This window comes from Carassius auratus, unplaced genomic scaffold, assembly GCF_003368295.1.
Source record: "Carassius auratus strain Wakin unplaced genomic scaffold, ASM336829v1 scaf_tig00027555, whole genome shotgun sequence".
In the NCBI taxonomy this organism is placed as follows: Eukaryota; Metazoa; Chordata; class Actinopteri; order Cypriniformes; family Cyprinidae; genus Carassius; species Carassius auratus.
Window position 1 is genome coordinate 21,958 of NW_020525603.1, and position 10,444 is coordinate 32,401.

General features: G+C 36.4%; 1 protein-coding gene across 1 annotated transcript; it reads left to right on the plus strand.

The window, feature by feature from the left end:
* Positions 1 to 587: 587 nt before the first annotated feature.
* Positions 588 to 8,560, plus strand: LOC113079267 (membrane progestin receptor gamma-B-like). The gene is made up of 8 exons (XM_026251489.1): positions 588 to 843; positions 1,152 to 1,279; positions 4,017 to 4,222; positions 4,759 to 4,885; positions 5,953 to 5,991; positions 6,236 to 6,332; positions 6,667 to 6,811; positions 7,084 to 8,560. Exons 1-8 carry the CDS (start codon positions 721 to 723, stop codon positions 7,341 to 7,343), a joined length of 1,125 nt encoding a protein of 374 aa, XP_026107274.1. The 5' UTR covers positions 588 to 720; the 3' UTR covers positions 7,344 to 8,560.
* The last annotated feature ends 1,884 nt before the right edge of the window (positions 8,561 to 10,444 follow it).

A 10,444-nucleotide genomic window follows, 5' to 3' on the forward strand; every position in this document is an offset into this window, starting at 1 on the left:
ATAGACAGGCAGTTACACCTGAGATTGAGTTTACATCTCTCTGAAAGGGAAAATGCTTTCAAAAAAATCTTTGTTTACATAATTCTTAAACATTTTTTATTTGTCATTTAATTTATTTTATAGACACACACTACAATTCAGAAGTTTTTTTTTTTTTTTTTAAACAGCTGCATGATCATCCAGGTTGCATTTGTTTAATCAAAAAATAAATTAAAACAGTGAAATACTGTTACAATTTAAAACAAATATTTTAATATATTTTAAAATGTAATTTATTCCAAAATTGAATAGCAGCAACTCTTCCTTCAGAAATCATTCTAATATGCTGATTTGGTGCTCAGTAAGCATCTCTTATTATTATCAGTGTTAAAAACAGTTGTATTGCTTAACGTTTTTGTGGGAACCTCTTACTGACCCCATATCTATGAACAGTAGTATATATATGGCAACCTGTCTACACATTTTTGTGTGCATCCATGTTTGGATTGAAATTCTGTGATGTCTGAAACTATGTGCTTATGAATCGCTCCTGTGAGCGTTCTCACCTAGCCGGTTGTCGGCTGTGTGTGTGTGTGTGTGTGTGTGTGTATCAGGTCAGGTGTGTCTTTACAGTGGAGGATGATGTCTGTATGTGTGATGAAAAGGGCAGGGCAAACCGAGCTGGTCTCTGATCAGGTGGAGTGGAAGAGTGTCTCTCTGTATCTGCCGGTGTGTTGATGTATGTTTAGCCTCTCTCTTTTTTTGAGTCAGCCACTGAGGGCCGTTCATCAAGGCATCATGTTCAGCCTCATCAAACTACGTTGTCAAACTACAAGTGTCCTCAATGTCAACCAAGTGCCCAAAGTAAGTTCACTCATTTAACAAACACAAAATTACCACAACAAACTGATATCGTGTGCTTTTAGTTGTATAAGTTTAAGGTGTTCTTGGTATAGATAAACTGATAATAGGAAGCACTTGATTTTTATTTTCTTTACTCTCTTATTACTGTGCAACCTGATGTGAAACAGTCTGAAGGTGTGTACCCAAACATATTGTGATTTTCATATTAATGCTTTGCATTATTTTATTGCCTTACCTTTTTTTCCTGTAGTGAGAACTGCTTAGCTGTCTTTATTAAATGAGGTGTTTGTGACTCTTTCCCATGGTAGGCATTTCAAGAGGACGGTATCATCTCCGGATATCGGCATCCTCGTAGTTCAGCCACAGACTGTGTGTTGAGTCTCTTTCAGCTCACCAATGAGACCCTCAATGTCTGGACACACTTTCTACCAACCTGGTACAGAGAAACACGTTCATTTGTGCAATCTCTGTCACCCTTTATCTCTCATGCTTGCTTTCTCTCTTTCTCTATGCATATCTCCATGTCTTTGCAACTTTTCAGTATGGCATTTGTTATCTTATAACACACACACTAGTATATGAACTCACACAGTTTTAACAGCACAATGGTACCCTGGGTTACATGGTAACAGTATTTAGACTGAGTGTGTGTGTACGGTTTGCTGAGACTTGAATATCTCCAAAGTGGATTGTTACATCCCTCACCGTGCTTTAACCCAGCTGAGCAGCTCCTAGAAGAGTTAACCTTACTGGATGAGCACTGTTAATGATCTCCTAGTGTGATTCTCACCAGAGCTTTCTCCAGACCATTGATTCATTAACTTCTGGCAGTCTATTTGGCTTTATCGTGATCTTGTATGGTTTTATTTATTTGTATTTTTTTATGGCATTAAACAGAGTTAATTTTGTAGATTAATGCCTACTTGTCATTGCATCACTTAAATTTCCAGACAACTTCCATCTAAGGAAGTGAGATCATTTTAAATCTCATTCATGCATCCACTCATTTTAACCAGTGCTTTACAAAAAGAAAAAAAGGACAAAAAAATAAATAAATAAAAATAAATAAAACGAAAGCAAATAAATGGAAACATACTTTTTAAATAATAAATGTTACATTATTTTATACTATAAAGCTACAATAAACATATACTATCAAATATTATATTGTTTTATTCATATTATTTAATAATGTTTTCATAATCTCTTCTTTTTTCTCTACTGTTCTGCTTAAATTGGCTGCTATATATAATCAACTGCTTTGAATCTTTCTCTTTCTATGGATGTAAAAGCATATCCTAAATTATTACATATAAATGTCAGTTTACCGTTCAATGCAAAAACATGTTTACATATTTTTTTACATATTTTTCCATGGCATGTTTATTTAAAGTATGCCATATCTCAAAGCTAACACATCCTCTGATACAACACAATGGTTAAATAGACAGTCAACCGAGAGTAAATCAATAGGACACAGCTTGGAATCTGTAACCTGAGTCTGTGTTAGTGTTTGGTTCTATTAAACTCACTGATCCCTCTAAAGCAACCAAGAGTAAATCAGACCTGTAAGCATGATTCATCACTCAAAAATCTGAGATTTAAAGACTAGATTTAATAAGACAACTCTAAATGTCAAGTTTCTTAGGGCACATTGCTAAATCCTAGATGCTCGCAAAAATCAGAGTTGTGAAATATTTGAGTAAATGTATTTAATTTCAGTACTTTAGGAACTTTTTGGATACTCTGTAGGTTTACTGAGTATCAAATATATTAGTTATATCATAATATCATAATTATTATAACTTGTACTCTCTACATTACTACAATAAATTTTTTAATAAGTATCTGTAATCTTCACTTCAAATTTTGCATGGCACCAAGTTTTTTCAGCAGCGGTTTATTTCCGCCACAAAACAAGTGATATCGGCAATTACAGACTACATCTCGTGGGTTTTGCTCTTATTCAGTTCAGTTCTATTCAAGTTTATTTGTATAGCGCTTTTTACGATACAAATCATTGCAAAGCAACTTTACAGAAAATTAAGTTTCTACAATATTAAGTAGTAGCTTAAATGGTGATTGCAATTATTATGTGATTGCATAGTAAGTAGCACAGCTTGTTAGTTCTGTATGTTGTTTCAGGGTCCTCTGAGGGTCAGCATCATCTCTTCTCAGGTGTTCTGGATCCAGACCGGAGCTTGTGTAAATACTAGCAAAACAGAGAAACAAATAGAGACATAATTAGCGTAGCTGCTGTTCCAACCAAGTAAAATTAATTTAGTTTTGTTGCTATAGATATAGCAAACCCAAGGAATTTAAGTGTTTTTATAGTAAATATATAGCTGGTCTGCAGGGGTGGGAACCCTGCATGCAAGATATCTTTGGAAACTCTACCATCTGTATTAATTCTAATCTTTACTGTACGTACTGTACAGCTTATAAACCAGCCTTATTGGTGCTCTTTAGACCTATAGAAACCTTTACTGATAAGACTGATCTGTGCGATCTGTGTGTGTTCATGTACTTCTGTTTGTTTCTGTGTCGTTCTGTCAAGATCATTCCTATAGTAACAAACTCGGCAAGCAAGTCTGGAGGGTCAGCATCATCTCTTCTCAGGTGTTCTGGATCCAGACCGGAGCTTGTGTAAATACTAGCAAAACAGAGAAACAAATAGAGACATAATTAGCGTAGCTGCTGTTCCAACCAAGTAAAATTAATTTAGTTTTGTTGCTATAGATATAGCAAACCCAAGGAATTTAAGTGTTTTTATAGTAAATATATAGCTGGTCTGCAGGGGTGGGAACCCTGCATGCAAGATATCTTTGGAAACTCTACTGTACTGTATTAATTCTTCTTTACTGTACGCTGTACAGGTGCTATAAACCAGCCTTATTGGTGCTCTTTAGACCTTAGACCTTTACTGATCTGATAGTAACAAACTCTGCAAGCAAGTCTGGGCAGGTTAAAAATTTGAATACAATTTGTTTTTTTTTCTCAGTTAAACACATTCACTTGCTTAGATATAGATTCTGTAGTTTCCATGTCAGCAACTGTGTGTAGAAACTATGCAAGCAATTGTCCTCTAGGCTTTCTGTGGAAAAGAATGTAAACAGTCATAAGAGGAAAAACTTGTCTGTCACTGTCTCATCCTTTTTTTTTTTCTCCATCAGGTATTTTCTATGGAAGTTGATGACAGTGTTGCTGATGGAGGATGCGTTGTATGATGCATACACATGGCCTCTGCTGGTCTTCTTGTTCTCCTGCTGTGTGTATCCATTGGCCTCCAGCTGTGCCCACACCTTCAGCACCATGTCTGCTTGCTCTCGTCATATCTGTTACTTCTTTGACTATGGAGCGCTCAGTCTGTACAGCCTCGGTAAGGGAGGAACACACAGGCACATTCACTGCAACACTCTCAGTTCCTTGGCTTGTTATATTTGCCATAAAGACAAAGTTCAAGGTTCAAAGTTCTGTACTGCAATATTTAACAGACACAATGGAATCCTTGCACAATTAATTCAAATACAGATTGCATTACACATCACATACAGCAGACAGTATCACAATTCTGTACATTATTTCTAGCGATGTACTGGTAATAGAATTATTTCCAACACACATAAGCTGATCATTATATATATTTTTTTGGCCAATAGCTAGTAAACAAAAAAATAAGTTGTATGTTTTGTGTAAATAAATACAAAAAACTAAAATCAATGATTTTAAATAATCCAAGTGAATTTAGCATCGCAATGTTATAATGCTGAATATATATTTAATGAATTTCAAATACATTTAAACATCTTAATTATTCTGAACTTTTATCTGCTAGTGTAGGTAAAATGAGAATGCACAAATAAATATACAGATACATTTAAAAATATTCATGTGACTGATTGCATGTTGATGCAGGTTCAGCGATCAGCTACTCTGCATACGTATTTCCTGATGCATGGGTGAACAGCACTTTTCATGCATACTACATTCCTGTAGCTGTACTAAACACCATCGTCTCAACCAGCCTGTCCTGCTACTCGAGGTAAGGCTCCATTTCATTCTATAGTCTTTATTGCTAGCACACCACCATACTAACAACACAAATGCAGGTTGCAAAAATGTGGGTTACATACTTCTGGTGAGTGGGTCTTTGAGTATGTGGAACAAGCTCAGTTCATTCTTGCATATCAAACTTGAACAGGCAAATTTATGCTAAATATACAAAAACACCCTAATATACAGAAAAGAATTTACAGAAGTCAAAAACAGTAGCTATATTACAAAGAATAAATATAGTTCATTTAAATGTGTTGTCCGAACCATTCACAGCAATGCTTCACTTTTTCAATGCTGGCTACACCCCGAAACCACATACTCTCTGAGTAGGTACTTCTTTAAAAAATTTATGTTTTATATAGTATGAATGTGTGTAGCATGATATCCCGACATACTACATTTGTCATGTTGTCCTGGTTATGTAACCAGCATCAGTTGCATTCCTTATATATATATAATGTACTGTATATATGTATAGCCTATATACTGAAAAATGTACATAGTTAAGTTAGTGAAGTGAAGTGACATTCAGCCAAGTATGGTGACCCATACTCAGAATTTGTGCTCTGCATTTAACCCATCCGAAATGCACACACACAGAGCAGTGAACACACACACACACTGTGAGCACACACCCGGAGCAGTGGGCGGCCATTTATGCTGCGGCGCCCGGGGAGCAGTTGGGGGTTCGATGCCTTGCTCAAGGGCACCTAAGTCGTGGTATTGAAGGTGGAGAGAGAACTGTACATGCACTACCCCCACCCACAATTCCGTCCGGCCCGAGACTAGAACCCACAACCCTTCGATTGGGAGTCCAACCCTCTAACCATTAGGCCACGACTTCCCCAAAAAATAATTAGCGACCACACTAACTCCTCAGCATGAGAACCATTAACCAGAACCATGAAAGAAATGCTGTAAACCTAAATACAGACATGTTATAAATTCAGTCTGTGCTACAGTAATTGTGTGGAATACAAAGTTTATTATATAAACATGACATTGCAGTTTTATAGTTGAATATTATCTTAATTTTCCTCATTTTGTGTTAAGGCTTGGCTTACCATTCCTTCACTATGACATCGATGAAAGGTAACAGTTTAAACCCAGAATGTGTCAGAATCCTCTGGCACTCACTAATGTTTTCTTCCTTTTAACCTATTAAAATACTCTATAATATTATTAACACATACGCTTCCACCTAGTGTGTTTTTGTGATAATGACAAATCAGTCTCTCTTTACCGCTTCTAACAATTACATAACCTCACCACCAGCACTAAAACTGATGTTTTCATTAATGAACATAAAACATGTCTTTCTTCCTCTACCTGTCAGTTTCTCTGAGAGACAGAGCCCACGGCTGAGTAAGGTGTTGCGAATTCTTGCCTTTGCCTACCCTTACCTGTTTGACAACATTCCCCTCTTCTACAGGGTAAGTTTCAGCACACTCAACGCAAATACCCAGGCTGTTCAGACAACGATCTGATTGGTTAAATAACCTAATTTCTAAAGGAATGAAGCTGATATTTTATATCGGAAATGACTGTTTTATCTAATTATCTAGTTCTAATTTTTTTTTTTTTTTTTTTTTTTTTTTTTTTTTTTACTACTGGGAACATATTTCTTACATTTTAGAATATTTTTTCTAGGTTAAAGTAGAGTTTTTTTTTCCTCCCTGGAAAACCCAATGCAGTGCATTGGTTTAAAAAAAAATTACAATAAAATGTTGGCGTGACCTGTAATTTATTTCTGTTGCCTCTTTCTAGTTGTTTCTGTGTGTGGGTGAGGGCTGCACTGATAATGAAGCAAACTCCATTCATGTTCACCATACATTGTTGGCTTTTCTTACCGCCTTCCTGTTTGCAACACACTTGCCTGAGAGACTGGCACCTGGACGCTTTGATTACATAGGTAAGTAACGACCCCTCACATAGATATTAAATATTTATACATATTCAATATTTTATAGTTTCTGTTTCTAGCTGTGCATTTTCACAATCTCTTCTAAGAAGACCCTATGGGTGTAAACTAGCTCAATACAGTGGGTTTTCAGAATACAGTCAGTATCTGAATTATAATGGGTGTTAAATTAAGTCCAGAATCAAAAATTCAGAAACCACGACTAAAACAGGAAATCTTCATTCATTGTTCTCAAGTGAATGGCTCTCTTCTGACTCCTACAGGCCACAGTCATCAACTGTTTCACGTGTGTGCAATTATTGGGACACATTTCCAGATGAAGGCCATCGAAGCTGACATGGTGCTGAGACAGTCTCAGCTGCTGGTCACTGCTCCTCCTATCACATTTAATAACACCGCTGGATCAGCTCTGGTCTGTGTCTGCATCAGTCTGGGGATCATATGTCTTTATAGTCTACCTCTGCTGTACGGCTCCTCAGAAACACACACGACATCGGCTGAAGGGAAGAAATGCAAGCACTAAAAGCTTCTTGAGACAGAGGGTCTCTGAAAGAATAATTGCAGTCTTGCACAAGTTACTAAAGTTATTATGAAAAAAAATATATAGAGGACATTCTTATGGGATATTAAATTATTAAAAACAATCCCCAAGAGGGGTTTGTAAGTTTACTGAAACTATGCAACCTGAAATTGGAAAGAGTAATGACTGTCTTACCGCATGAATTCTGCTTCTCAGGGAAGATTAGGACAATGTAAGTCAGTGGGAAGGTGTGTCAAAGTGGTTATTTATAATGTATAGAAACACATTTATTAAATGAACGACGCATAACAATTGGGTTTACAATATCAAACCTGATCAGGTAAATGCGGATACAGAAACACCCTAATTTACATAACTGACATACTTTAATACATAGGCGTGAATTGGTGATAATTCTGTCTGTCCAATTTCCATACAATACATAATAGAGTATGCGTTTGGAATTAACTAATTCACTTGAATTATGAATGACACTTTCCTACGTTGCCTACTGTATGAGAGGACCATTTGGGATAAACCAATGCTCTAGAATGACTTTTCTACAATAGGAAAAAGAGTATTTTCTTTTAAATTTTCAGACATTTGGTCATAATTTCAGTATAGAAGGAAACTTTACTCAAAACTGAAAATGTGCTGTTAATTTACTCACCTCTAAGCCATCCAACCCGTTGGTGACAATTTTTCTTCAGATAGTCTAAGGCTATGGATTACATGTAATATTTTTTTTTAATAATGTTCAGCTTCTTGCACAAGCTGATTGTTTTGCATCATAAGATGAAGTATTAGTTTTGTGTTTTTTTTTGGTTTTGACTCTCAAGTGATGGTAGCCATTGCATTTTTTAAATCACCAAGGACCATGGTTTCAGCTAAAAATCTTCTTTGCTGTTCAACTGAAGAAAAAAAAAGTCAGCTACATCATGGGTGGTCTAAGGTTAAATAAATCTACAGCAGATTTTTGGGTGGTTTATCGGTTTAAAATATGTCCCGAGATTATAACCAAATGTCTGAAAATTACAATGTAAACACACTCCACTATTTCATTCTCATGAGCTGCTATTTCTTTTATGTACAGACAAACAACTCAACAACTAGCACTGTGTATAAAATAAATGCACAATTACATGTGTGCACAGTGCCAAAGTCTGACAGCTTAAGTATATATTACACTTATTTGTTTTCAGTGCCACATTTTTCCTGTTATCAACAAAGGTATTTGGGATGTATTACATATTTTCATAACATCAGGTCACACCTTGGTCATGCAACCAAAATTGTAACTATTTATTGTTTGCAGTATTCTTTATAATAAAATGGTTTTTATTTCTTATTGAGACCTGTAGTTACCTTCATCGGCATGACGGCAAAGCCCCTTTCACACTGCACGTCGGACCCGGAATATTGCCGGAACATTGCCGGGTCGCCTTCTGTGTGAAAGCAACCACGTCCCAGGATTGATTCCGGCATTGAACCCAGGTCGGGGAGCTAGTAACATTGCCGGGTTCGACCCGAGAAGAGCGCTGTGTGAACAAAAGCCAGATCTAATTCCGTGTCGAAGTGATGACGCGCGTTATCGTGCAACTCTTTTGCCGGCTGTTTTGAAGGAAGATCAACATTTGCGACAAAAAAATATGTGCAAACTGTAATGAAGCAGAGATCAGTTTGTTCCTCACTTTCCGCGCTGACGCCAAGATCGTTCGCTAGCTTCAGTGAAAGTATAACATGCCTAACATTTTCGACTCGTACATTACACGTCACGCCCTGATGTCACGTGTCGTTACGGGATCTTCAAGGGTTATGTGTGAAAGCACGCACATATCCTGGGTCATCACTGGCAGTGTGAAAGTGCAAAATCTAGCGCCCAGGGAACAATTGCCCGAACACTTCACCCGTGTATTTGCCGGAATGGCAGTGTGAAAGGGGCTCAAGAGAGCTTTATATGGATATATACACTGCCCTCTACAGCCTGGTGGAAGCAGGACAAGTTAGAAAATACAGTGATTGTTACACTTCATGTCTTAAATCCCTCAATGTATAGTCAGTTTCTGTATACTTCTACTCAAACCTGAAATACTGTCAAAATTACATTTATTTCTGGCAGAAGGAAGGTTGGCAATTATATTGGAATTATTAGTTTATCAATGGGACATAATGAACAACCTTTACTTCCAATATATTTCCTAGTTTCAATTAGTACACAATGTAGTCTATTATTTGCCAAAATATTATCAGAAAAAAAAAAAGTTTTGTTTGTTGCTAATGTTAGGCCTATAAGGACTGAAAGAATATGATTAAACTGTAAATTTGTCGCTTCTTACGTGTTCTACACATTATACAGTGGAGCTTTCATCGTTGTTTATTTAAGCTGTCAATATTTTAATTCAAAACATTTCACACACATTTTCATAATTAAAAATTCAGTAATTCATATTCACTTTCCACAGTTCACTTCCGAAATATTCAGTCTGTTTAAAAATACGATGTATAATATTCAGCAATTTTTAGTCTATTTTATTTTACTTTACAAATTTACTTCCAGTAATTCAGTGATTTAAATTCGGCAGAATATTCACCATTGGACATCAGCATTGGGAACTGCAGGAATAGCAGTAGAGTACCGATGCGTGATCTGCATCAGCTGTTAGTCCCTCACCAGCAGACATCATTGTATTTTACAGAAAACTGCAGGGTTACCTGTTAGCATGCAGGGAACCTATAACTATCAATCATTAGAAATGTCTAAGGTTTTGCTATAAAACAAGAAATTATTATGATAAAAAAAATCTGTGACGGTAATTTCTTAATTTTTTTTAGGAAATCTTATGCATCTAGTGAGAGAAAATCTAGGCGATTTTTGCGAAACAATGTTGCTACTTGAAAGCATCAAAACATACCATACCCCAACAGGACCTCGACCCTATTTTACGTACACAACCCTGGCAGCGACGATAGCGGAATCTGCTATGCCTGCCAACCGCAGCATGGGCCTATTCAAGCGAAAACCAACATACGATTTGAATAGTTGATTTGAGAGGTATAAAATATAATTGCTTATTTTATGTATAACATTATGTAGCCTGTGATTA